A 27,946-nucleotide genomic window follows, 5' to 3' on the forward strand; every position below is an offset into this window, starting at 1 on the left:
AACTTTCTGTCAGGCTTTGGCGCCCGGCGCGCCGTCAGTGACGGCATGCAGGGGGTGGGCATTCCGGCCCGGGAGGACCCCGCCGCGGCCCCGGAAGCGTCTCGTCTTGGGCGACTGTGGCGGCGGTCGCCGTGATGCCTGCGGGGCTAGGCGGCTGACGGCGGAATAGGTGCGGGCCCTGGGCCCGGAATCTCGGCGCCCGCTGCTCGAGAGCGGCCTGCGCCATGGCCACCTCCGCCGCCTCCTCGGAGCATTTCGAGAAACTGCACGAGATCTTCCGCGGCCTCCATGAAGACCTACGAGGGGTGCCGGAGCGGCTCCTGGGGATGGCAGGGACAGGTGAGGTGGGGGCGGGATGAGCCAACGAGAACAGCGCTCCGCTAGCACCGGGAGGAAGAGCCCCCACCTCCTTCCCAGACCCACTCTCTCGTCTCCTCGCTTGGCATCCTCAGACACGCCCCCTAGGGCTGGCTGAGTCCCGGCGTCCAGAATCTCCGTGCTGCCACTTAGGTACCCAGGAATCCACCGCGGAGTGTCATCTCTCTCTTGAATCCCCTGTAACCTTCAGAGTTCGCTCGTTTCATTTTCACTGTGGCAAGATGGGCATGAGAGACCTTAGACCTGTGACCCTTAAATCTGTAAACTGAGTATAATTGGTTTTCTTTGTGGCTCTCAATATTTTGTTTTTCCCGCTTGAAAGTATTCTCCAGAGACCCATAGTTTTCACCAGATTGGCAAAGGACCTGTAGCACAAAAAGGGTTAAGAACCCAAAGCCATCATAACTTTTGAGGCTGGTGTAAATAACCAGCCTTGGGGGCGGGTAGGGGTTGAGGGAGGGATTGGTCTTTAAAATAAGGATGGTGGCCTTCAGGTGCGATCCTTTTATGACCTCTGCTTAGACCTTCCTGCCTCTTGATTTCATAATGCAGTGTGCTGCAAGCTTGACTTGGGGGAGCTAAGAGTTTTCTGGTTGAATCTGTATAGGAAGGTCTATCATAGTCGTAGATCTTGATGGCAAGGCCGATGAGACTTCCATTGCTTTTACTGAAGCATGGAAGCTTGAGTGTTTGCTCTGAGAGTTACCCAAGGTCACATGAATTGAATGACTCTGGTGAGAATGAAACTCATACTTTTGTTTAACATATACTTATTAAGAGAGGCTGCTGTGCACTAGGTACTGTCTAGATGCTGGTAATATTGCAAATTGCTGTGAAAAGACTTACAGATCTCTGTTCTTACGGGTCGATGATGATATATAAATATTAGGAAGGGGTGTTAAGGGCCATACAGGAAAATAAAGCAGGGCAAGGAATGGGGAAGCCCTAATTGTAGATTGGGTGGCTGTGAAAGGCCTCTTTGAGGAGGTCGCGTTTGAGCAGAGACTTGAAGTAAGGGAGTGAACCATGCAAAAATCTGGGAGAAATAAGTTTCAGGAGGACAGAATAGTACTCTAACAGTCCTTAAGCAGAAGTGAGTTTGGTATGCTGTAGGAAGAGCTAGAGGGCCAGTGTGTTCAGGGTGGAATGAGCAAAGGAAATACTAGTAGTAGATAAGGTTTTAAAGGGCCAGATTGTGTGGGGCCACGTGAACCATGGAGAGGGATTTGCATCTTTATCTAAATACAGTGACTTGAAGTTAAAGGCTACAGAACAGGAGAGTGATTAGATCTGATTTACATGGTTGAAAAATAGATCATTTTTTTCAGCCTGGTGTTGATTTAAATTTTGCAAGATTTGTTTCTGTAAGGGTGTGCTTGTGGTTTAGTTGCTAAGTGGTGTCTGACTCTTTCCAACTGCATGGACTGTAGTCCACCAGACTCCTCTGTCCATGGCATTTCCCAGATTGGAGTGGGTTGCCATTTCCTTCTCCAGGGGATCTTCCCAACCCAGGGATTGAAACCCCTGCATTGTAGGCAACTTCTTTAACCAACTGAGCCATCAGGGAAGGGTAAATAATGCCAAAGGATATTCTGTTTCCAAAAATAGAAAACTTAGTTGTATTCACTTTTGTCATCTACCTGAACTTCTAATTGCTGCAAAGAGGACAATCAAAAAGGTGTGAATTTCTACCCAAGTACAAAATATTCTCAACACAAGTTGCTGGTAACACGTAGTTGTTCAGTGGGTAAGTATGTATAGTATTTGCATATCCCCAGGTTATAAGAATTTCAACAGCCTTCAGTCTCTTTATTCACTGCTTTGTTTACGTTCCTCAGTAAATATTTGTTGAATAAGTTGGATTTAATTAAGCAAACACACTGGGGTGTCATCTCTGAATCCTTTTTTTCTTCTGAGACGACTTCATAGGCTTTCCAAAGCTTTCCTATCATGAATTATTAAGCACTGAATAATATATTAATACATAACACATCCCTTGCATTTAGCTTATGCTCTGTAATTGAATTCAGTATTTTCAATGAACATCTGTCAAGAATTATGTATCACTCAGTATCCTGGGTCTGGGGAGTTCTATGGTTCTTGCCTTAAATGGGAGCAGATTTCCAAAGTGTGTGATAAGTCCTAAGATAGTTTTGAGACCGTGACAGAAAGGCTAACATGGCCGTAGGGGAGTTCTCCTTCCTTCTCAGAAAGGAGAACTTCTGAGTGTTAAGGGTTGACTGGGAGTTTGCCTGAGAGGGGAAATGAGAAGAGACAACAAAGGAAGGGGAAAAAAAAAAGTCAAATATTCAGAACTATGACTGAAACTTAAGATGTGTATGGGAGATCAGTAGTAGATGAGATAAATAAGACACAGCCAGACCCTTCAGTTCAGTTCAGTTCAGTCACTCAGTCGTGTCCGACTCTTTGCAACCCCATGAATTGCAGCACGCCAGGCTTCCCTGTCCATCACCAACTTCCGGAGTTTACCCAAACTCAAGTCCATCGAGTCGGTGATGCCATCCAGCCATCTCATCCTCTGTCGTCCCCTTCTCCTCCTGCTCCCAATCCCTCCCAGCATCAGAGTCTTTTCCAATGAGTCAACTCTTCGCATGAGGTGGCCAAAGTATTCAAGTTTCAGCTTTAGCATCAGTCCTTCCAAAGAACACCCAGGACTGATCTCCTTTAGGATGGACTGGTTGGATCTCCTTGCAGTCCAAGGGACTCTCAAGAGTCTTCTCCAACAGCACAGTTCAAAAGCATCAATTCTTCGGCACTCAGCTTTCTAAACAGTCCAACTGTCACATCCATACATGACCACTGGAAAAACCATAGCCTTGACTAGACGGACTTTTGTTGGCAAAGTAATGTCTCTGCTTTTTAATATGCTGTCTAGGTTGGTCATAATTTTCCTTCCAAGGAGTAAGCATCTTTTAATTTCATGGCTGCAGTCACCATCTGCAGTGATTTTGGAGCCCCAAAAAATAAAGTCTGAAACTGTTTCCACTAAGGGACCTAAATATCACATTAAGACATCTAAACTTGATACGGAGAATCAATAAAGGATTTTAAATTCTTTTAAAGGCCAGCCCATGTTGATACCAAAGGCAGAAAACATCACAAGAAAAGAAAATTACAGGCCACTATCCTGATGAACACAGATGCAAAAATCCTGAACAAAATACAGATTCTAAAATAAAATCGGACCATATGATTGTATTTTAGGAGAACGCTGGTGACTGAGTAGAGGTTGAAAGAGAGGCACAAAAATATGCTGGGGACCATACATTGGTGGATTTTTTTTCTGAGCTGTCTTTTCCATTCCATTGAGCTTTGAATCTGTTTTAATGCCAGTTACCATACTGTTTTCATTACTATAGCTTTATAATATACAGTTAACCCTTGAATACCAGCCTTCTGTGTAGCTGAAAATCCTAGTGTAGCTTATTGTCCCTCCTATCCAAGGTTCCTCAGTATCTGCAGATTCAGCCAACCACAGGTTATATGGTACTATAGAATTTACTGTTGAAAAAAATGTTTGTATAGGGGACCTGCCCAATTAATACTCTTGTTCAACGATGAGCTGTAGTTTGAAATCAGAAAGCATGATGCCTCCAGCTTTGTTCTTCTTTTTCAAGATTGCTTTGACTAATTGCGGTCTCTTGTTGTTCCATACAAATTTTTGGATTGTTTGTTCTGTTTTTATGGAAAATGCCCTTTGTTTTGCTAATATTTTGTTGAGGATTTTTGCATCAAGGATATTGGCCTGTAATCTTCTTTTCTTGTGATGTTCTCTGGTTTTGGTATCGATGTAGTGCTGGCCTCATAAAAGACTTTGGAAGCGTCCCCTCCTCTTCTGTTGTAAGCTCTATATTTTGTCTGTTTTGTTACTTGTATATTCTAAGCACCTAGATGGAGAAGAATATGGCAACCCACACCAGTACTCTTGCCTAGAAAATACCATGGACAGAGAAGCCTGGTGTAGGCTACAGTCCATAGGGTCGAAGCGAGTCAGACATGACTGAAGCGACTTAGCACTCAAGCACCTAGAACAATGCCTAGTACATACTTGGTGCTCTATAAATATTTGTTGAATGGTTGTATAAATACTGTGAATTGTTGGGAAGAAAATAGTAACTATCAATATATAATTAAATGTTGAAACTGAAGGTGATTTTATTTACCACGTTTTCCATATTGTCATCACTTTTAAAATCAATGTATACACCTATTTTTAAAAAGGATAGGATTAACAGACACAGTGTGTCCTACTTTAGGAGGTTTGTATGGAAGTGACAGTCCATTAGCATTTGTGATACTTATTAATTCATTATTACTTTAAACAGCCACAACAATAATTTGTAGTCTTAGTTTTGCAGCATCTGAAGAGGTCTCTCCACATGTCTCAGGCTGCTGTAAATTCTTATCCAGTTAATACAGTAAATACCTGTAGTCATGATTTCTCGTTTTAGTTTCGTAGCACCTGAAGGCATCTCTCCACATGTTGTAATGAACATTGTAAAATTATTCGTTTTTCGCTTTAATTCACTTAAGTTTCAGTTGCTATACACGAAACTCCACTATTTTGGAAACCAGAAAAAATGATAACTATGGAGGACGATATGTAGCAGGTTGGTAAACACAATTACTCACTGACTGCAGAATATTAATTTTTCCAACACTTCATATTCTTTAAATTTAGTTTTCGCTTAGTTCTTGTTACCTAGGAATTTACTTTAAAAAACACTGGTAGTCACTATTTATTGAACCCTTAATGAGCTTAGCATTTGCTGCATGTTTGTTATGTGTGTTGTATTTTTCAGACAACTATACAGGTTAGTGGTGTTATATTTCTTATTTATAATTGAGGAACCAAGCTTAGAGGGATCTGATGCTTTAATTTCCTTTATGGTGTGAGATCAGGTTAACCATGAGGTCTGCAGAGGATGTAGGTCCTAGAAGTGCCACAAGGGGGCACCAAAAGCACTAATCACAAATTTTAAAGATCTGGTGAAACTGAAGTTATTTCCACAGTTCTAATGGACCAAGACGGAGAAGGCAATGGCAACCCACTCCAGTACTCTTGCCTGGAAAATCCCATGGACGGAGGAGCCTGGTAGGCTGCAGTAAGTGGGGTCGCTAAGAGTCGGACACGACTGAGCGACTTCACTTTGCCTGTTCACTTTCATGCATTGGAGGAGGAAATGGCAACCTACTCCAGTGTTCTTGCCTGGAGAATCCCAGGGACGGCAGGGCCTGGTGGGCTGCTGTCTCTGGGGTCGCAGAGTCTTACACGACTGAAGTGACTTAGCAGCAGCAACAGTGGACCAAGATGAGTCATTCTGGGGCTATGAAAATTCAAACCGCCGACAAGTGGCTCAGCTGGTAAAGAATCCACCTGCAGTGGGGAAGACCTGGGTTCATCTCTGGATTGAGAAGATCCCCTGGAGAAGGGAAAGGCTACCCACTGCAGTATTCTGGCCTGGAGAATTCCATGGCCTGTATAGTCCATGGGGTCACAAAGAGTCGGACATGACTGAGCTACCTTCTTTTCTTTTTCTACAAGATGGAGAGGCTGCCACCTTGGTTGAGATGAGGTGGGCTTCCTCTAGCGCTTTCAGAGCTTGGTGTTTCATTTTATTCCATGTCTGAGACATTGTGCTGCCATGCACCTAGTTCGCCAAACATTCGGCTTCAGAGTGAGTCACTCACATGTGAATGGTTTGGAAAGACATGAGGGATCAGGAATAGTGTTATTTAGAGTAGCTCATTCTTTCTGAGTTTCCGGTGTCCATTCTACCTGGTATCAGTCCTGCTGTTTTGTAGTTGTTTGTAGTGTTAATTCTAGCTCCCTAAAAAATGAAGAGATTTGAAAAGATTATACCTGTGTACCTTGGGAGCATGAAAGTACCCCTCAGTGCCATAGTGTACATGGTGTACAGTGCCACAGATAGGAGACTTGCATTCTGTAACTAGTGTTCTAGTTACATCTGCTCTTTTTTTTGTTTGTTTGTTTGTTTTTAATTGCCCCCCCCACCCGCCCGGGCTGTCTCCCTTCAGCCACCGTAACCGCGGCCCAGCCCTCCGCCCTACATCTGCTCTTTTCTATGGCCTTGGGGAAGACAGTTTCTTCAGGCTCTGGTTTCCTCAACTATAAAATGAGGTTAGACTAGATGACTTCTGAGGGCCATCTTAGCTCTTAACATTCATTAATTTCACAATTTTGAGCAAAGCATAAAGGAACAGGTATTGATACCTCTCAGTTGGGTAGGGGTTCCATCTCTTGAATCTTTAAAAGTATACAGGCTGTAGAGCACTCATAGGAGAATATATGTCTTATGAAATCAGAGAGTAGAGTATTCCAAAAAGACTGAGAATAACAGAATCACGCAGGGAAGTTAGTGAAAGGATCAAGACTGTGGACTGCCTTGCCGCCCCCGTACCCCAATTCTTATTATACAGCTGCATTCTTTGAATTATTCTAGAATTTGTCTCTTAGGAAAGTAGATATTCATATCCTTTAACAAAGATTAAACGAGGAGAACGTAGGACTAACAGAGATGTAGAAAAATCTAGGACCAGAATGCACTTATAGAATACTGTCATCTTGGATCAGAAGTGAGTGAGTGTGCTTGAGTGTGGAGATGTGCCTCTTTAGAGGAGTGGTGACACGCAACACTTTTGTGAATGCTCATTATAAAATAATATGATAGCTCTCCATGGAAGTAGCCATTCTTGATTGCAGATATTTCACTGCTGATGGGTGGAAACACAGCCCACTCAAGGATAATAAGGCTGCTTTGGCACTTCCCTGCTGGCTCAGACAGGGAGATCTGCCTGCAGTGTGAGAGACCCAGGTTCAATCCCTGGGTCAGGGACGATCCCCTGGAGAAGGGAATGGCTACCCACTCCAGTGTTCTTGCCTGGAGAATTCCATGAGCAGGAGAGCCTGATGGGCTACAGTCTGTGGGGTTGCAAAGAACAGCTAACACTTTGACTCGTGGTGGTAATTTCATGGTGGTTATCTCATGGTTGGTCAAGAGGTAGGCCTTTTGCTTTGCCTGAACTTTATGCTTTTGGGGGGAGGGGGGTGGTGCGTTGTGAGCAGTGTGTGGTTGAAAGGTTGTTGTTGAATCACGCAAATACACCAGGATTCTTGGCCCCCGGAGGAGAAGAATTCAATCCGGGGCCAGAGACGAGGCTTGATCACTCAGAGCTTTTGTGTAATAAAGTTTTATTGAAGTATAAAGGAGATAGAGAAAGCTTCTGACATAGGCATCAGAAGGGGGCAGAAAGAGTACCCCCCTGCTAGTCTTTAGCTGGATGTTTGTTATATAGTCACTAGCAGTCTGTTAATGAAAGAAAGGAATGTCTTAAAATTCAGAATGGCACCAGGCCCCTCACCCATAAGATGTATTTTGGGATAATCTTGGCACCAAATGGTTTATCCTGGGCCATAAAATGATTAACTTGAATCTTGAAGAAGGGCAGACCACCATACAAATAGTTTCATTTACATAGATTAGGGGAACAATATCCATACTGGTTTGTCAAGTAGGTTCTGGGCCAAGAGGCGGAACCGACTTGGAGACAGAGTTTGGGGTAAAGGCATGGTACATTAGCATAGCTTAAGACAAACATTTCCATAAGAAAAAGGCATTGGTTATCTCTAGGCTCGAGAATAGCTAACTTCAGGCGAAACCGGGTGTCATTACGGCAACACAGTATTTTAAGAGAAACCTCCCTTTAAATTTGTATAGAGAAGGAAAAAATATTGCTAGTTTGTTTCCTCCTGCAGCTTAAGAGAGATAAAAATGTCTGACATTTGCAGGCTATTTCCTCTATTTGGAGACCCCTGGCCTTCCTGCCTGTTACCCTCTCATGGTGAAAACTAGTTCACCTGGAATACGTATTAAGGGAATGCACATGACAATGAATGCAGCTTAGTAAAGGGTGGATTGTCACTTGACTCTTGCAGGCAATAACAGTGTCTAAGAAGCACCCTACCAGGTTTAGAGCTCTAGAACCTATGGGATGTATAAAAGAAAAAGTAAATTTCTCTACGCAGAGGGAGATTGAGCTCAAGTTGAGACTATAGAATATATATAGCCAAGTGATTTACATTAAAAAGTAGTGGACAGCCAACATGCTAGATGCTATGTGATTAACACAATATAAATCTATATAAAGCATGACAGTGGTGTTACTTCCAACATGGGATTGGGTTTGAAAGTCAAGGTGTGAGATGAAAATCAGGGTAAACAAAGTTATCCAAGAAAATCTTAGGATAGCATGTTAAGTACCCGTGTGCCATCCCTTCATAAGCCTTACTCTGCTGTTTTCTTGGCATTGGTAAAGATTGCTCTTACTTCAGTTGATGGCAGTGTCGGCTTGTATTTGGAAATGACACTGAGTGAAAAACACACAGACTGTCCTCATACATGCTACAGTGTGGAGGAACCTTGAAGGTTTTATGCTACGTGAGATAAGTCAAACACAAAAGACAAATACTGTATGATTCCTCTTATATGGGGTGCTTGAAGTAGTCACATTCATAGACACAGAAAGCAGAATCGTGGTTACCAGAGTCTGAGGGGAGGGCATATAGGGAGTTAGTGTTTACTGGGTGGAGAGTTTCAGTTTGGGATGATGCAGAGGTTCTATAGATGGATAGCGGTGATGGTTGCCCAACATTGTGAATGTACTTCATGCCACTTAACTGTACACTTAAAATGGCCAAAATGGTCAGTTTTATGTTATATGTATTTTACCACAATTAAAAAAAAAGTATCCCAGATTGTGAATGTAATCCCAAAAGATGAATTCAAAAAATATTATAAGAAGTGACAGTTTTGTGGTAATAAGTAGATTATGTGTAGATTTCCAGGGAGAACGTTCATTTTGCTGTATACATTTGAAAAAAAACAAACTCCTCATAAATAGGCTAATTTTTGCTTCTTAGGTGTGATTTGCCTCCTCATTTCCTGGCTGAGGAAGGAGGTTAGGTCCCAAAAAGATGAAGAGAATTATCCAGGCTTACATGTTGAGTTAGGCCCAAAGCTAAGACCAAAACCTAAGCCCATTTACTCCCCAGCACTTCCCCCCATCCAAAGTTTACCAGGTACTCCCTTCATCATTGTGGTGTGTCTAAGCACCATTTTTACTGTAATTATTTCCTTTATCGGAGAAGGCAATGGCACCCCACTCCAGTACTCTTGCCTGGAAAATCCCATGGATGGAGGAGCCTGGTAGGCTGCAGCAAGTGGGGTCGCTAAGAGTCGGACACGACTGAGCGACTTCATTTTCACTTTTCGCTTTCATGCATTGTAGAAGGAAATGGCAACCCACTCCAGTGTTCTTGCCTGGAGAATCCCAGGGACGGGGGAGCCTGGTGGGCTGCTGTCTATGGAGTCGCACAGAGTTGGACACGACTGAAGCGACTTAGCAGCAGCAGTAGCAGTATTTCCTTTATATCAGTATTTCATGTAAAATGCATTTATTTAACATATAAAGTTCCTTTAAAAGGACATTTTATATCACTGCCTTAGATGGAAAATCTGTGGAACCTAGCTATATGATCAGAAAAACTACAATGAAGACAAAAGAATGCTGATTTAGTTAGATGTCCTTGCTTTGGGGCTAAAGCCTGTTCTATTTTTTTAAAGAGGACATTAGTAGTTTTTAGGTATTAAAGACTTACTAGAACTAAAATGACAGGATGCAAAGGATTGAACAAGGAATGACATTTTCCCCTGTGTGAGTCAATGGTATTTTACATCATTTCCTATACCGCTGCCAGTGGGTATGGCTAAGAAACTTGTGCTGTATGCCTTGCAGGCTCTCCAGAGAGCAAAGTAGGTGGGCTTTGAATATATTTGGCAGAAAAGCAGTGGATAAGGGTTAATGTAGAAATGTGATTTACCATGGGGATGAAGATTTCAGAGAACTGGTATTGTTAAACATTCTTATTGATCAAACCGTGCCTGGTCCCTTTGTTAGGGTCCGTGAAAAAAGATTGACAATAATTTAGACCTGTTTTCTTTCTTAGTAGGAATGCTCTTGGTCTTTGGGGCCAGATCATTGTTACGCAGGACTGTCCCTAGCATAGGTACTCTTGTTCCCTGGGCACTTAAATGCCAGTGGTAATACCATCCACCACCTCCCCACCCCACCCCCACTACTACCCCCTCCCCCACCCCCCGTTAATTGTGGTAACTAGTTACCTTACTTTTCTAAGTGTCTTTTAGGAGTGATTAAGTACTGTAGGGTACCCCCAGGAAGGGAATGGGGAGTATATTCTAAGCAGAGGATATGTCCTCTACAAATAAATGTTTGGAAGCAGGATTGAGTATTTAAAACTCATCTATCTTTTCCAGAAGAGAAGAAGAAGTTGATTAGAGATTTCGATGAAAAGCAACAGGAAGCAAATGAAACGGTGAGAACAGGAACAAGTTCTTATTTCCTCTTCCTGTTTGTTGGTCTTTGCCAGAAGTAATGCTTATGACATTATGATCACAGATTTAACTGTTCCCGTCTGTTGACCTTAGTTTTGATTAGTTCTTACTAAATGAGGCCAGTTGATGGGGATGGGTATTGAGTAAAACTTGAACACTCCCCCGAAGTGAGTCCTTGATAAAACATTGCTGATACAATAAGGACATTCTCCTTTTACAAGGGTGGACTTTTGAAAGCACATTTTAAAAGCTGGCCATTAAGATAACTTATTCTCCTTGTTAAACTTACTGTCACAGAAAATGGACCTCAGAGGTGGTTCCTACTCACATTGCCTTGTTTTAAAAAATAGAAGGTTTTGGTACCTTGGGCAAGGCATGCATGGTCAGGATGAGTTCTCAGTCAGGACCCAAAGCTTATCAGAAGTTGGTTCAGGTTGCTAAGCAGTTTAAGAACTGCTTCTCATTTAACCTGTGACTTTTCTTTAAAAAAAAAAAAAGGCAAGTTTTGCTCTTACCTTTTAGAAGTAAGGGTCCTCTGTCTTCATTACATTGTGCTCTAGCTTTAGCAAACCCTTTTAGGAGGCTGGAGCTAAAATCTCGGTCTCTGGTAGCACTCCAAAGAAATAGTTGCCTCTAGTATCTGCTACCCCAGAGTAGACTGAAGAATTCTTTTTAAGCCACAGAACTTTATTGTTTGTTGAAGAATAACTCCTTTATTCCAATGAAGTTTTTAGAAGTTAAGCCCATCTGCATCCTTTTTTCTGCTCTGCATGTATTTGAAGAAGGATCAACCTATCAGACTGTGGAAACTATCACCTTCAAAATGGGAGTACCAGAAACTTTTCTAATACCTTTGCATTACTGGGCATAAATCTGTGATATCTGTTACAGAGCTAGGCCTCTTTTTCAGTTAACATCTTGGTAGCATTTTCTAAAGTTAACTAGTCCTACTCTAGCCATCCAAAGCAGAAGAAAATGACTCATGGCCTCTTACAAATGAGTCTGTGTGTTACAATTTACTTGTCCCAGAAAAATGGAAAGGATTTGGACCCCTGGTTTTTCTGACATGGACACAAACAGTTGATTTTCAGGAGGAGGAAGGGAAGAACCTTGATGCCATACCCCTAATTATTTTTAGTACAGTAGGTCCTTAAGTGCTTCGTGATAGCACTTGGACCATAACAGGCTAAGAACTTGGTATACTGAAAAGAGTATGAAGATCTGGAATCCTGACTTATGTAATCTTGAACAGGTTTCTTCGAGTCTCATATATGAAGTAAAAGTATTTCCTACCTTTTTGATCTGTTGTGAGGATTAAATGAGAAAATATATGTCAAAATGTTTAATAAGCTATAAGGTACTTGTTAGTTTTCTCACTTATTCATCACATACTTTTTGAAGGCCTGTTCTGTGCCTGCTGGGCACTATGCCAAGCACTCAGTAATGAAGTGAAGGTGTCACATGTGGTCCCTGCCCTCCTGGGCCACATTTTGAGTATTTATTTAGGATTGCTTGTGGTTTGATTAGTCCAAACTAGACATATTACCCATATGAGAGAGAATAGAAGCAGGCCGTCTACTCACTACTTTCTGCCTTCCTAGCTGGCAGAGATGGAAGAGGAACTGCGTTATGCACCCCTATCTTTTCGTAACCCTATGATGTCTAAGCTGCGAACCTACCGGAAGGACCTTGCCAAACTCCATCGGGAAGTGAGAAGTACGCCTTTGACAGCCACTCCTGGGGCCCGAGGAGACATGAAATATGGCACATACGCTGTGGAGAACGAGCATATGGTGAGCATCAGCTGTCTTCCCTGTGGGTCTGTGGCACAGTGATTAACAGAATTGTGGAGTACAGTTGATGTTATCAGTTGCATACTTGACTGGTTTTTTCCATCTTATCTTCTTTCTTGCATCCAATTTCCCTTCTCCCCTTGGGTGCCTGCCTCTACTGAATTTAATGCAGACCATTCCAAACAATTTACCTGTTTAGATTTTTTTGTATCCTTTATGTATAAAACAGTGCTTGATGGGTAGTGGTGATATACAGGCGTTACCTATTCATGTTACACCTGGACTCTGTAGTCTGACTCACTAATCCAGTTTCTTTCTCACATATCCCCCCAGAGTTCAGTTAGGATTTTAACTTATCAGAGCATTGTTACAAAAGTAACCCACACTTTTCCTTACATTTGTATCAATGGTCCAATAGCCCAGATACAGTAGAGAAAGCAGGATGTTCCTCAAAAAAGGGGGGCTGACACCTTACTCATCATAATAGAAAGTGAGCCAGACTGCCTCTCTAGCCTACAGTGTTCTCATTTATAAAATTAGACTACTAAATTGAAAATGTGTATTCTCAAACTGTCTAAAGAAGCTAGATAGGTAAAGGAGAAAAGGTTCACAAAGATTAAATTTCATGTGTTACATTTGGGATTATGCTCCACAGCACAAAGTAGAAATGGCCTGTCTGGTAATGTGGGAGAGAAGTGGAAGGGGACCCACTAGTGTAGACTGTATGGATGTAGAAAGGGTGATGACACAGTGTTAAACAAATCCTGTTTCATGAAGCATCCTAAACGTAGTTTGAGATATTCACATGATACTGGCCTGACATTCCTGATGTGAAAACTAGAGTTTTTGAGAATGATATAAAATTTTCAAAGGAGAGTGGGAAAACACATGCAAGGAGCACTTGTTAAAAGTGAGATGAAAGGTGTACAGTGACTTTGGTCATCTGTGACCCAAAAAGCCCCAAAAAACAAAACGGGGGAAGATAATTCCAAGCAATAATTTTTCTTTAAAATTATTAGTTTCAGAAATTATAAAAACAATATAGGTATATAAACTACTTTCAGTAGAATTACTGTTCCAAATCTGGGGTTGATTCATGTGACCTTACTGTCTCTGCCTCCTCTTTCTTAAGCCCAATCATTTGAAAATCCTCATCTTTTATGTTTAAAAATGTTGTTTTCCTGCTGCCTTTAAGCCAGTGTAAACTGGAGTTCATTTCAGCCTCATTCAGTGGTTTCCTCACTTGTCTGTGCTATATATGAAGTGAAAAAGCCTTCTTGTTGCTTCTGATCTGGGAACACACCTTTCGGCTTCTTAATGGTGGTATCGAGTGCTAATGGTCACCTGCTCAGTAAATAGGCCTTGTGAGCTGACCCCTTTTCCAGAGTTGGTGCACATGTATGCTCGAAAGAGCTGAGAACTTAGAGCTGCCTCCATTTCTGTCAGTAGTTATTTCTGGCCTGACAAAGGCTGCTTCGGTCTTCATGCCTCCTGTGCTTAGGAATAGGTGGAATAATACTTTGGTGGAGTTTCAGAAATAGTGCGCTTTACTTGGCCCCGGATACTACCTCCCTTGAGAGCAAATCTCCAGTGTAACAACTTCAGGATTTGTTTTCTGTTTGGCCTGAGGCGAAATTCTTTGGATGCTTACCAAGGGTGTAGCTACTTTTTTCCAGAGAGTAGTAGTCTCACACTTTTAAGTGATTTTCTATGTGTGCTGAAAACGAATAGCTTATTCATGGTCACTCAGTACCAATCAGTGGGAACTTTCAGTGAATTACACTATTTCTAAGGCTGTAGAGTTTAGTTGGTTTGCGCTATCAAAATGATAGGATGTATGAATTTTTAGGTAGCTCCTGCATCCCAGATCTGGGCCATTGCCTCTCAGATGTTGCTAGTCCAGGAAGCACATGAGTCAGTTCAGATTCGTCAGGAGAACAAGGAAGATGCTCTGGTGTATTGAATCCTCTCCTTGCCTCACTTAAGTGCAACAAGCAGTGGACTGGGAGGTATTGTGATCCTAGATTGAATCCCAGGTTCTCTTGTAGTCTGATTCATTAGCATCTTTGATTGTCTTACAAGTATGAAAATTACTGCACACTATATCCCTTCTTATAAATTCATTTATAACGAAAGAAGTCTAACAATTCCCTTTCATACTCCTGTCAGAATCGGCTACAGTCTCAAAGGGCATTGCTTCTGCAAGGCACTGACAGCCTGAATCGGGCCACCCAGAGTATTGAGCGTTCTCATCGTATTGCTGCAGAGACTGACCAGATTGGCTCAGAAATCATAGAAGAGCTGGGGGAGCAACGTGACCAGTTGGAACGTACCAAGAGTAGAGTAAGTCTGGGTGGATAGAGGGGCAAGAATGGGGAAAGTAAGTGGGCCCATTACATCCTGATGCTTTGCTGCTGTCAGAAGCAACCGCAGTTCCAAATTCAGGGTATGATTTTTTAGGTTCTTATGCTTTTCTCTGTTCGTAATTTGCTTGACTAAAACATATCCCTTGTAAGTAATTTTACTTGTAAGATTTAGAGGTCACTGGGCAGGGGGACTGAGATTGCAGAAAACCCAGTTTCTTCATTTATTGAAGATTGTCAAATAGGATTGTAGCCATACCATCCTTTTATTAGGTCCTATATTAGGTCCTGTATTATGAACTAAATTTCTGTTTCTCACACATCTAGTAGAACACCTGCTATTCTTATGAAAGCAACATTTGCTTTAAAAGATTCTAAGCTTTCCTGTCATTTAGAGCCAAGGCTATTTTCCACGTGTCATAAAATAGTACTACTGACAATTTATAGAGGTTTAATCCTGGACTCTTCTTAACCTAAGGTAAGGGAGATCTTGGGCTTCCCTGATGGCTCAGTGGTAAAGAATCCGCCTGCAGTGTAGGAGACAGGGGTTCAATCCCTGGGTCGAGAAGATCCCCTGGAGTAGGAAATAGCAACCCACTCCAGTATTCTTGCCTAGGAAGTCCCATGGACAGAGGACGTGGCTGGCTACAGTCCATGGGATCACAGAGTCAAATATGACTGAGCAATTAACACTACTACTACTACAAACTAAGGGAGATGACTGTGAGAAAACAAAATACTTAGGCCAAATGATGACTGTACTGTGGCCTCTAATCTACTATCACTTATCACTCTAAGGGGCTCTGAAAAACAACTTATTTCTTCCTTTCTGTACCATCTGCAAAGGAATTGTAAAAACTGCCAGTGGAATGCTGTATTAAGAACATGAGGTAGATAAATGAAACACAGATACTATGGGCAAGACTTAGATACGAGAAAGTCATCTCAAATCCCCACACTGAGCCCTTATTTTCCCACCTTAATAGCCGTAATTCTCCACTCTTAAAATCAAGTCAGAATGATTTTGACAACTTAAAATCAAGTCAGGTATCATCCTCCTCAGTGAAAATTCACAGTAAAGTACTGAATTCAAGGTAAACTGCAGAGAAAGCAGCTTGTTTGCAGATTGCATGGTTTGTTTTTACTTTTGAACTTACTAGATGGATTAGTTGAATTTTAAAGCTGAGGAATGAGCTGAGAGATCAACTTACCAAGGCCACTGGTGAACAGGAACAGATGGCACGTGGCATCTGTTGAAATATCCTCCAGCTATATAGGTTAGTAACAGGCAACCAAAAGGGGGGAAAAAAGGCTTTTAAAAAAAGATTAATTCCTTTCATAATTCAATATAAGTATCTCTTAAAGGGTAAAGAAAAAAGGGAAAAGAACCAGATCTCAAAAGTGGTAATCCACCAGGCTACAAAAACAAACATTAGCTCAGGAGGCTGTCCTGGAGTTTGGGCTGATGAAATTCACATCTTAAGTTGCTCAGAGTTACTTCAGTTACTGGCAAGGTACACTCGAAGACTTTGTGTTGTGTAGCCACAGTGAAGGATTAGCTCAGTCCCAGAGGTCTCCTCACAGCAGCCTTGGGATACAATCATTCCTAGGCCTATTGACAAGTATTAAAGTATCTTGTCCTTTCCAGTTTCTTCTACTTACAGAGGCCATCATTTAAATTGATTTGATTTCTGGGAGTTTTTCAACATAAAGCCTTTAACACCGTCAGTTTACTAATGTTCAGTTCTACAGTGTGTACTTCTGTGAGACGAGGGAAATAATTGCTATTTTCTCTTCTCAGCTGGTAAATACAAGTGAAAACTTGAGCAAAAGTCGGAAGATTCTCCGCTCAATGTCCAGAAAGTAAGTTTCAAAAATTAGTCACAATTAATTTCTCTTAATTCTAATCTTTCAGCTGAGAATGTCAAAGCTTTAAACCATGACTTGCAAAGGTACTGATAGAACAGAAGAAATAAAGAATATCACATAGTTAAGTATCCCAGAAAAAATCCATTGTTGGAAGTATACATGCTGCTCTGATTTGGAGCAGTGGAAAACTGGTCCACCGGAAGGACTTTTCATGCCAGTTTACTTTCCTTAGAGAAGACAGCACATGGGAACAGGGCTTGATATTCCTGGAAATAAATTTGTAAAAACTTAATTAGAAAACTTTTCACTGCTTTGGCTTTGTACTTGATTTTGGCTCTGCTTGCCCTTTATGGGAGTCAGCCATTATTTGGGAGTTCTGTCTTGTTAGCAAGGAGTTGATTTGAGAAAAAACCCTTTAGGTAAATGCTAACAGCAGCAGAACCATGGGCAGAAGGGAAGTATTGACACTGAGGCTGAATTTGGGGGGTAAGTCGGTGTAGGTAGTATGAGTGAAACCATAACCAAGTCATGGAACTAGCAAGAGAGTGAGATTTTCCAAAACAGTGGTAAGTTCCTTGTGGAGCAGGAGAAAATGTCTGATTTTGATTCTTTGTGTTAAAGAGTATAGGAGCTTCAGAAAAATTTCTACCTTTATAGAGAAAGGCAAGAAGTTGAGAAGACATTGAAAGGCACTCCCAGCTTCTAGTTACTTATCCTAAAGCAGGACCACCTCCTGTACTCAAGCTGGACTTGGACACTGGGGTCTCCCACCGCCCCTTCTCCTAATGTGTCCTCACAGCTGTAGTATGTGGTCAGGGCAGCTATAGATGGTTAGATAGTGAGCTTCTACTTTGAAATCTGATTCAACTGATTTAAAAAATGGTATACTTTTTCACATGTTTATTTAATATTTTTCTAATTAGCCCATCATAGAAAAACTACTTTTAAAGTGAAGTACTAATTACTATTTGAAGACATTTTAGAAAAAAACATTTGTATGTTTTGGTATCTTATTGCCCCGGTTTTCAATATTTCTGTGAGGTAGATAGTAGTAATTATTTACAAGGTTACTAAGTGGCTACATGATCGAACAAAAATTCAGTCTGCCTCACAGTATCCTGCCTTGGCCGCAGGTCAAACTCCTCAGTATTAAGAATGGAAAGAAATAAGGTTACCCAGACTTCTGACTACATCCCACTTTGCTTCTCTTTGTAGAGTGACAACCAACAAGCTGCTGCTTTCCATCGTCATCTTACTGGAGCTAGCCATTCTGGGAGGCCTGGTTTATTACAAATTCTTTCGCAGGCATTAAACCTCCTATAGGGAAGGGGTTGTGGACCAGAACTGTGACTCTGTGAATGAATGGCGTTAGAGGTGTGGAAAAAATCTTATTGCTGCTGTGAACTAGTGGTTCAAGAAGGCACTGTGTAGCCAGACTGTGGGTGGAGGGAGGAAGACAGAAGACCACTGAAATGTGAAGGAACAGCAATAAGACCAGTATGATATACCAAGGTAATAAATGTCATTTATTTGACTTAAGTTTACATAGCGCTCCAACATATTAATACCCTGTGAGCATCAAAAAACCAAATACAGTACAGTACTATTATCGGTCACCAAAATGAAAGGGAAGGAAACTGTACAATTGTGAGAATGCACAAATGTTCTCATTAAGGCAGTATTGACCCAGATGATCATTCAGTATCTGTCACCACAAACGCCTCACGGCTCTGGAATGCCCACTGTGACACATGTGTCAACAAACAGTATTCCCTAAATTCTTACACGTTCTTCACTCTCTGATTCATCTGGTGAGCTGGGAGTAGGAAGTTGGTCGTAGACAACATGCCCTCCCTCCCTCGTCTGCCCGAAACTCGAAGCAATGACGTCCACTGCCAGGCTGGCTGTAGCCTTGGCCTCCTCCTCTGACACGGCCAACCGAGGATTGACTTCAACGAGGTCCAGGGCCGAGAGCAACCCTGAAAACACAAAGCAGGACAACAAGAAAACTTCCTAGCTGCTCCTTTCAGTGAGGGTCGTCCCACCTGGGTAGAACACACCAAGGTGAAAGGGTCATGTTCTACTAGAAAATTACCCACTGTCAGGAAGGCCCTTACCCCTCATCCTCTTGGGCATGAATTTAAGTTAGAAACACTGGTAATGCCGGGGCAGGATTGAGAGAAACCTTTAAAGCAATTAAGTCAGTTATCCCTGTGTAATGAATGTAACAGGCATGGCTGACAGGCTTTCTGGTTAGGATGAGCAAGGTCGGGGTGAGGGGTAAACAGGGGTGGCAGTAGGAGTTTCCAGTCTAGTTGGGAAAATGTATCATTTCCAGTATTTCCAGGGACCTGCCAGATGCCTGCCTGTAGTTGTGTGATGAGATCTCTCACGTCTCACTAGCCAGCACTCTATTCCCACTTCTGAACTCTGGCGCTGTGTAGCTTTTAAGGCACCGTGTGTCCTAAAGTATAGCTGTTACTGCATATCTTACTCTCACCCCTGCAAGTTTGAACTCTCAGACAGGCTCCATGTATGACACAGTTCTTAGGTCTCCCTTCAGACGGATGCAGTATCTTGCACTTGGTCATATTTAGTTTGAACTCCAGTTACCTTCTGTGAGGGTCTGGGTACTTGTGCCAAAGGGTTTGAGGCGGGAAGATTAGACCATAAAAGAACCTATCTAGCCCTGCCCTCTGCCCCTCCCCATCAACATATATATCCCCTACTTCTGGGGTGTTTATTTTTAGTTGGTTATTCTGGATGAAGTTAATCTACCTCCTTTAAGAGTCACTAGAAGAAACTAGATTGGAGGATACAAGTATCTGAATATTTAGGGTGGCCATAAAGCCTGGATACATGGATGAATATACCTAATGACTTATGGATATCCCATTTTAGTACATGTACCTTCACTGCTAGTACATCGGCACAGTGTGCCGTCCCTTAGCAATGCGGAGTTCAGTGCGCCGTGCAGAACTACAGTGAGCAGGTGTGTCCACCAGCTCCTGCACATGCATCTGTATCCAATCTCCACCTACTAAATGTGGACCTTTTACATAGCCCAGAAGTAAATCAAGAGGGTACAAACTGTTAAAAACATACTACCTATATTTCTAGACTACTGCCACCTTGTGGATTAAGCAAACTGCTTTATCTAGTTGATAGTCTCAGGACAGACAGCCTTTTGGAATAGAATAACACTGCAGCAGGGGAAGGATGGACAGGGTATAACCACTGCCCCCATCTAAGAGCTAGAGGTTACTAATCTCTGCTCTAAGTGGTATCAGTGGGAACCTGAATGGAGAACTGAATTTCCAGGTTCACTGGCCAAGGACAGCTGACAGTGTCTCAGTTGTAGGTCTGAGAATAAGATTTTCTGGTCCCATCAAATCTGATTGACAAGCATTCTTCTTTATGTAGTGCCTAAGGTTCTGGTAGGCTCCAGAGCCAGGGAGACCATTTCTCAACTTCCATATCCCATCCCAGATAGTCAAGGGTTTCTTGTAGTCCTCGACTTTTCAGTCTGGGGTCTCTATGCCATTTCAACCCCAATTTCATGAGGTGGTATTGAAGTACCATGCAGTAATTGTTTAAATTTTACAATGAGAGGTCATTTAAAGTAGCCTTAAAACCAAGAGCTTTCTGACAGAAATGGAAAGTATTTGCAAATGAGTATGAGTTTGGGGACAGTAACCTCTTGTAGCTACTCTTTTCTAAAAATTTTTTATTAATTTTTTGCGCCATGAAGCTTGTGGGATCTTAGTTCCCCAATCAGGGATCGAACCCAGCCACTGTAGTGAAAGCACCAAGTTAAGTCCTAACCATTGGACCACCAGGGAATTCCCCCCTTGTAGCTACTCTTGATCCCCTAGCTTTCAGTTTACTGATCTTCCTGTCAGCCATTCATCTTCCAGTATCCCCATGTTACAGGTCCTAGCAAACAAGCTCTAGTGTAAGACTTCTATGAAAGGGCACAAGGTGGTGTCCAGCTTTGAAATATCTTCAAGGGAAGCTTCAACTCCCAGTGAACCAGTCTCATAGTGTCAGGGTTAAAATTAGAACTATTTGGCCTTGCCTTTTAGTCTTCATCTGCCTTTATACAATTCAGATGCAAAGAACTACATCAGTTTGGCAGTTTATTTTTGTATTTATTAAGTGTTTAAGTGGACAGTATTTTTTTTTTACTCAGTGTTACCCTAATGTATTTTGTTATCAGCCAGGTCCAAACATGCCTCTAAGTGATTCCTTATTAGCCTGACCACATGGCTCTTAGCTATAGAAGTTTAAAGAGAAACAATGTCTCCAGTGACATGTAATAATAGAAAAGATCCCCTGGCAGGCAAGAGGCTTCAGCAGATCTACTTAGGTAATTAACAGGTTGATCACTGCTTACCTGTACTGTGTATTTCCTCAGTAATATATATGCCTTCTCGATAGGTCAGTCCCCCTACAACAGGGGTTCCTGTGGCTGGAGCCAGTGTAGGGTCAAATGCATCAATATCGAAACTCAGATGGATTGGCCTTTGTCTTCTTGAAAGGAGGAAAATAAGAGAAAGTCATTTGGGCTGTACTTGGATGTTCGTCCTTCCTACAGCTACAACTCCTTGGTTTTGTTGCTGTTAATGCTAGTACTTTATTAATACAGCAGATTTCCAGATTTCCTGTTCTGAAAGTTATTATGTTAGGTGCTTACACACCACTTCATAGTCTTGCCCTCGGTTCTGTGTGCCTCAGACTAACTCCAGTTTGTATTTCTGATTTACCCTGGGCTTTAGGGCTTCCCTGGTGGCTCAGAGGGTAAAGCGTCTGGCTACAATGTGGGAGACCCGGGTTCGATCCCTGGGTCAGGAAGATCCCCTGGAGAAGGCAGTGACAACCCACTCCAGTACTCTTGCCTGGAAAACCCCACGGACTGAGAAGCCTGGTAGGCTACAGTCCATGGGGTCGCAAAGAGTCGGATACGACTGAGCGACTTCACTTTCACTTTAGAGCCTCTTACATTAAGAACTATCAATAGAGAGAATTCTTCACTTCCATAGGACATGGGTTCTGACAAATTCTAGTTGAAGTTGGATGGGTCTAGGTTACAGTTAGTTATTCTCTCAGAGTAGAACAGCAGCTCTGAACTTAATGACTTTGATCTTACCATCTCCCAATTCCAACTTGAGTTTAGCCCAGGCATCCAATGGTTGAAGGTAACATACAGTAAATACCTATATAGTAAATTATTTATACTTCCTAACACTTTAAGAAACAGTACTACCAAGGTGGCAATTAATCACCCAGAAATGAAGACTCAGCACTGGGAAAATGTTCTTAACTAGCATTTGATTAGCATTCACCCGTCATCTTTCTATACTACCAAGATTTGCTTAATATAAAATTTTCAGATGATGCAATAGTTGAGGCTGGGAAGAAGAGAAAAGTTGGAACAATGAATGCTTCTCCTTTCAAAAGATAAGCATTAAAAATGGAGCTAAAGAGAAATTCACCAGAGCTGTTTTCCCTCCCAGCCCCAGAAGAACATGACTGAAGTTTCATAGTCTCCCTTTCTGAATTATCTGAATTTTTTCATATGTATGTTTTGCTTTTATAAGGTCATTATCTTACAAGACAGGCCAAAGTTTACTGCCCACTGAGAGTCTGCCCTGTTCCCTTTGGGACCTAGCAGTAGACATCCATTGTAGTTACTTACTTGCCAATCAGCAGATCGAATGTCTGTTCCATGACCTTCTGGATACCAAGTCGATCTATGTCTCTCATGGAAAAATACTGGATATCATAATTCTTTAAAATAAAACTGGTGAGATATAAAGGAAAGAAGCCTTAGCTAAAGAGCAGTTTTTCAATCAGATGTAGGAGTGGGGCTTGTCTTTATAGTGACCTACAACACGGTAAGTCCAGAAATAATCTATCAAATGGAACATTAGTGGCCAGGACAGGCCCAAAACTCAACCCTAACATATCAACTTACTGTTCAGGAGGGTCCACGTCTCTTAGTCCAATATATACAATACTTGGAGAAGAGATACAAGGTTTGATCCAGGAAAATCCTGGGAGCCGTGGTACCTGTGAAGAGAAGAACTCATCAGGGATTCTCAATCTCCCCATGATAATCGCTGTGTGTGGTGTGACTTCTCTTCTTACTCTCAGTGTATGTGTAAACCAGCAAACACACAATCTGGGAAAGAACTGATAGAAGTGGAAATGATTCAGAAGGGCAGCTGCAGAACAGTATAGTCTTATGAAGGATAAAATACCTTCTCTTAACACAATCACAGAAAACTAATCAAACTGATCACATGTACTACAGCCTCCTCTAACTCAGTGAAACTATGAGCCATGCCCTGTAGGGCCACCCAAGATGGACGGGTCATGGTGGAGAGTTCTGACAAAACATGGTCCACTGGAGAAGGCAACTGCAAACCACTTAAGTATTCTTGTCTTGAGAACCCCATGAACAGTATGAAAAGGCAAAAAGATAGGACACTGAAAGATGAACTTCCCAGGTCAGTAAGTGCCTAATATGCTACTGGCGAAAATAACACCAGAAAGAATGAAGAGACGGAGCCAAAGCAAAACAATGCCCAGCTGTGGATGTGACTGGTGATAGAAAAAAGTTTGATGCTGTAAAGAACAATATTGCACAGGAACCTGGAACATTAGGTCCATAAATCAAGGTAAATTGAAAGTGGTCAAATAGGAGATGGGAAAAGTGAACATCAACATTTTAGGAATCAATGAAATAAAATGGACTAGAGTTGGTGAATTTAACTCACATGACCATTATATCTACTACTGCAGGCAAAAATCCCTTAGAAGAAATGGAGTAGCCATGATAGTCAACAAAAGTCCAAAATGCAGTGCTTGGGTGCAATCTAGAATGACAGAATGATCTCTGTTCACTTCCAAGGCAAACCATTCAATATACTAATCCAAGTCTGTACCCCAACCAGTAACACTGAAGAAGCTGAAGTTGAACAGTTCTACGAAGACCTACAAGACCTTCCAGAACTAGCACCCAAAAAAGATGTCCTTTTCATTATAGGGGACTGGAATCCAAAAGTAGGAAGTCAAGAGAGAGAACGAGTAACACAAATTTGGCCTGGGAGTACAAAATGAAGCAGGGCAAAGGCTAACAGTTTTGCCAAGAGAATGCACTTGTCATAGCAAACACCCTCTTCCAACAACACAAGAAAAGACTACACATGGACAGCACCAAATGGTCAATACCAAAATCAGATTGATTATATTCTTTGCAGTCTAATGGAGAAGCTCTATACAGTCAGCAAAAACAAGACCAGGAGCTGATTGTGCCTCAGAACATCAACTCAATCTTATTGCCAAATTCACACTTGAAGAAAGTAGGGAAAATGACTAGACCATTCAGGTATGACCTAAGTCAAATCTCTTGTTTATACAGAAGTGACAAATAGATTCAAGGGATTAGATCTGATAGACAGAGTGCCTGAAGAACTATGGAGGAGGTTCGTGACATTGTACAGGAAGCAGTAATCAAGAGCATCCTCAAGAAAAAAAAAAAAGGCAAAATGGTGGTCTGAGGCCTTCTAAATAGCTGAGAAAAGAAGAGAAGCTCAAGGCAAAAGAGAAAAGGAAAGATATACCCATTTGAATGCAGAGTTCCAAATAGCAAGGAGAGATTAGAAAGCCTCAGTGATCAGTGCAAAGAAATAGAGGAAAACAACAGAATGGGAAAGACTAGAGATCTCTTCAAGAAAATTACTGATACCAAGGGAACATTTCATGCAAAGATGGGCTCAATAAAGGACAGAAATGGTATGGACCTAACAGAAGCAGAAGATACTAAGAGGTGACAAGAATACACAGAAGAACTATACAAAAAAGATCTTAATGACCCAGATAACCACGATGGTGTGATCACTCACCTAGAGCCAGACATCCAGGAATGCAAAGTCAAGTGGGCCTTAGGAAGCATCACTACGAACAAAGCTAGTGGAGGTGATGGAATTCCAGTTGAGCTATTTCAAATCCTAAAAGATGATCTGTTAAAGTGCTGCACTCAATATGCCAGCAAATTTGGAAACCTCAGCAGTGGCCACAGGACTGGAAAAGGTCAGTTCTCATTCCAATCCCAAAGAAAGGCAATGCCAAAGAATGCTCAAACTACTGCACAATTGCACTCATCTCACAGGCTAGCAAAGTAGCAAAATTCTCCAAGCCAGGCTTCAACAGTCCAGATGTTCAAGCTGTATTTAGAAAAGACAAAGGAACCAGAGATCAAATTGCCTTCCAGAAAAACATCTACTTCTGCTTTATTGACTCTGCCAAAGCCTTTGGCTGTGTGGATCACAACAAACTGTGGGAAACTCAGAGATGGGAATACCAGACCACCTTGACCTAACCTGCCTCCTGAGAAATCTCTATGCAGGTCAAGAAGAAACAGAAGTGGACATGGAACAACAGACTGGTTCCAAATCAGGACAGGAATACATCAAGGTTGTATGTTGTCCCCCTCCTTATTTAACTTATATGCAGAGTATATCATGTAACATGCCCGTCTGGATGAAGCACAAGCTGGAATCAAGAGTGCTGAGAGAAATATCAATAACCCCAGATACGCAAATAATACCACCCTTATGGCAGAAAGCAAAGAGGAACTAAAGAGCCTCTTGATGAAAGTGAAAGAGGAGAGTGAAAAAGCTGGCTTAAAGCTCAACATTCAGAAAACTCAGATCATGGCATCCAGTCCCATCACTTCATGGCAAATAGATGGGGAAACAGTGGAAACAGTGACGGACTTTTTCTTGGGCTCCAAAATCACTGCCATCTGGTTGACTGCAGCCATGAAATTAAAAGACGCTTGCTCCTTGGAAGAAAAGCTGTGACCAACCTAGACAGCATATTATAAAATAAAGACATTACTTTGCCAACAAAGGTCTGTCTAGTCAAAGCTATGGTTCTTGCAGTAGTCATGTATGGATGTGAGAGTTGGACTATACAGAAAGCTAAGCGCCAGAGAATGCTGAGTGCCGAAGAATTGATGCTTTTGAACTGTGGTGTTGGAGAAGACTCTCAAGAGTCCCTTGGACTGCAAGGAGATCAAACCTGTCAATCCTAAAAGAAATCAGTCCTAAATATTCATTGGAAGGACTGACGCTGAAGCTGAGGCTGTAATACTTTGGCCACCTGATGTGAAGAGCTGACTCATTGGAAAAGACCCTGATGCTGGGAGAGATTAAAGGCAGGAGAAGAGACAACAGCAGGTGAGATGGTTGGATGGCATCACTGACTCAACGAACATGAGTTTGAGCAAATGAGTTTGAGCAAGCTTCAGGAGGATGGTGATGGACAGGGAACCCTGGCATGCCACAGTCCATGAGGTTGCAAAGAGTTGGACACAGCTGAGCAACTGACCTGAACTGAAGGTGGCCTTGGTTTCTCATTAACTTACCTAAATAGCAAGAATACTGCTGACTAGATCTTTTCCACCTCTTTGCATACTATTGAATTGTTTACCGATTGGTTCTTGAGATGGGAACCAGGTTATGTTTCAAGTCCCCAAGAGTCAAAATGTGAATTCTGCCTAGTGAATAACCTTTTTACTGTCCTGGTTTAACTTGGTCCCTTACTGAGGGGAGGGATACACAGATTCTAGTCCATGCCTAGCATGAGCTCCCAAGTCTTCTGAAGAGCCTGGGAAAACATTACTGAGGTAATCATGGTTTTATTTGTCTTCTAGACTGGTGGGTCCAAGAGTGAGGCCCAGGAGCTTCTTACCAAGAATTCTTCAGGCTGTAGGTATATCCATATCACCAGAGGGCACTGCCCACTACCACATTCCTTTATTATGAGATGAGATTATGATTATGAGATTATGAGCCACTCCAGAAGCAGGGCCCGTGTACTAGTCCTCCTTATGCCCCCAGCGTCTGGACTATCTGGTCCGAAATAAGTTTGGTGAACAAATGAAGAAGTGGGGAACATTAGTACCATCACCATAAATCTATCCTTCACAGAAATCTTACTGAACTAGATTCTCAGAGCCCCAGGATAACCCTTGCAACCTGCTCTACATTCTCTTCATTTCAGCCCACAGACCTTGTCCTGTAGTTCTCTGAGGAGAAACGAAACTGGCTGTCCATGTAGATTTCCAGATGAAGTGGTGAGGGGTGTATTGATGTCAGCATGGGCATCAACCCAGATCACACCAAGGTCTGGGCAGTGTCGGGCGTGGCCACTGATGGTACCGATTGCCAGGCTGCAAAGAACAAATAAAATAATCTTAAAAGCCCCCTGCTTGGCAAACATCATAATAACAAATATCCTCAGCCAGCACAGCTCACACTTTGTCCTCAGGGTGAAGTCAGGCTCTAGATTGAGTCTGGATTTGGATGAGAACAGGGTCCCTCGGACTGTCATTCCCAAAGACAAATCCTGAATGAAAGAGGGAGAAATGGAAGGCTCTAAAGATTCAAAGCTGACAACTGGTTATTCTTGTGGTGTACCAGGTTCATTGCTGCCCCTAAATTCCTTTAATTGGATCCATTAGTCTTGGCCCAGAAAAGGATCCAAAATTTTTGTTCAACAAATGAAATCCTGTTAAAGAGGTGATCAGTATGTAACAACTCACTAGTACTACTTAATATCTCTTGAGAGACCAAGAAAAATTACTTTTAGAGAATCAGTTATGTTAACTTTTTAAGGATAAAAATTTGTATTACCGCTTTTTAGAAAGATTATGTGATACTTCCTAAAACAATAAGTCAACATTTTTAAAGACATTAACAGGGCAACCCAATTAAAGACCTCATTAGATCACTGAATAAAACAGAAGTTTATTTGCATGTTCTATACATTAGCATGACATTCAAGTACCATTAGGTGTTCCTGGTTTTTGCTTTGCTTGTCCTTGGTCTCTGCTTACATTAGCCAACTATCCTGTCTGAACTGAAGGAGTACAGCTGATGAAATTGTGTTTGGAAAGCTGCTCAAGCTTCCCAGGAACCAAAGAACTTGTCCTCAGGACGATGGGAAATGCAGCTTAAGCATCTTAGGAACTAGCCAGTCATCCTTTTGGTCAGAATACCCTGAGGTAGCATTTTAA

General features: G+C 42.0%; 2 protein-coding genes across 5 annotated transcripts in view; one reads left to right on the forward strand and one right to left on the reverse strand.

Annotated features, from left to right (window-relative positions):
* Window positions 1–81: 81 nt before the first annotated feature.
* On the forward strand, window positions 82–18,401 carry VTI1B (vesicle transport through interaction with t-SNAREs 1B). Its single transcript, XM_086320123.1, has 6 exons — window positions 82–339; window positions 10,755–10,813; window positions 12,434–12,625; window positions 14,795–14,968; window positions 16,790–16,851; window positions 18,073–18,401. The coding sequence occupies exons 1-6, from the start codon at window positions 225–227 to the stop codon at window positions 18,167–18,169; spliced, it is 699 nt and encodes a 232-aa protein (XP_086176249.1). The 5' UTR covers window positions 82–224; the 3' UTR covers window positions 18,170–18,401.
* ARG2 (arginase 2) overlaps window positions 18,363–27,946 on the reverse strand; it is a 36,046-nt gene continuing 26,462 nt past the window's right edge. For 3 of the 4 annotated variants that reach the window (XM_086320122.1, XM_086320119.1, XM_086320118.1), the window contains 5 exons: window positions 26,941–27,100; window positions 22,835–22,929; window positions 22,556–22,660; window positions 21,254–21,390; window positions 18,363–18,836 (listed from right to left, as the gene is read on the reverse strand). In XM_086320122.1, coding sequence (XP_086176248.1) covers window positions 18,631–18,836; window positions 21,254–21,390; window positions 22,556–22,660; window positions 22,835–22,929; window positions 26,941–27,100 — 703 coding nt within the window. In that variant the 3' untranslated portion in view covers window positions 18,363–18,630. The remainder of the gene's footprint in view (window positions 18,837–21,253; window positions 21,391–22,555; window positions 22,661–22,834; window positions 22,930–26,940; window positions 27,101–27,946) is intronic. The other variant, XM_086320120.1, reaches the window with a different exon arrangement.

This window comes from Bos grunniens, chromosome 10 (assembly GCF_055505025.1).
Source record: "Bos grunniens cultivar Pamir isolate PY7600 chromosome 10, Bosgru_T2T1.0, whole genome shotgun sequence".
Classification (NCBI taxonomy): Eukaryota; Metazoa; Chordata; class Mammalia; order Artiodactyla; family Bovidae; genus Bos; species Bos grunniens.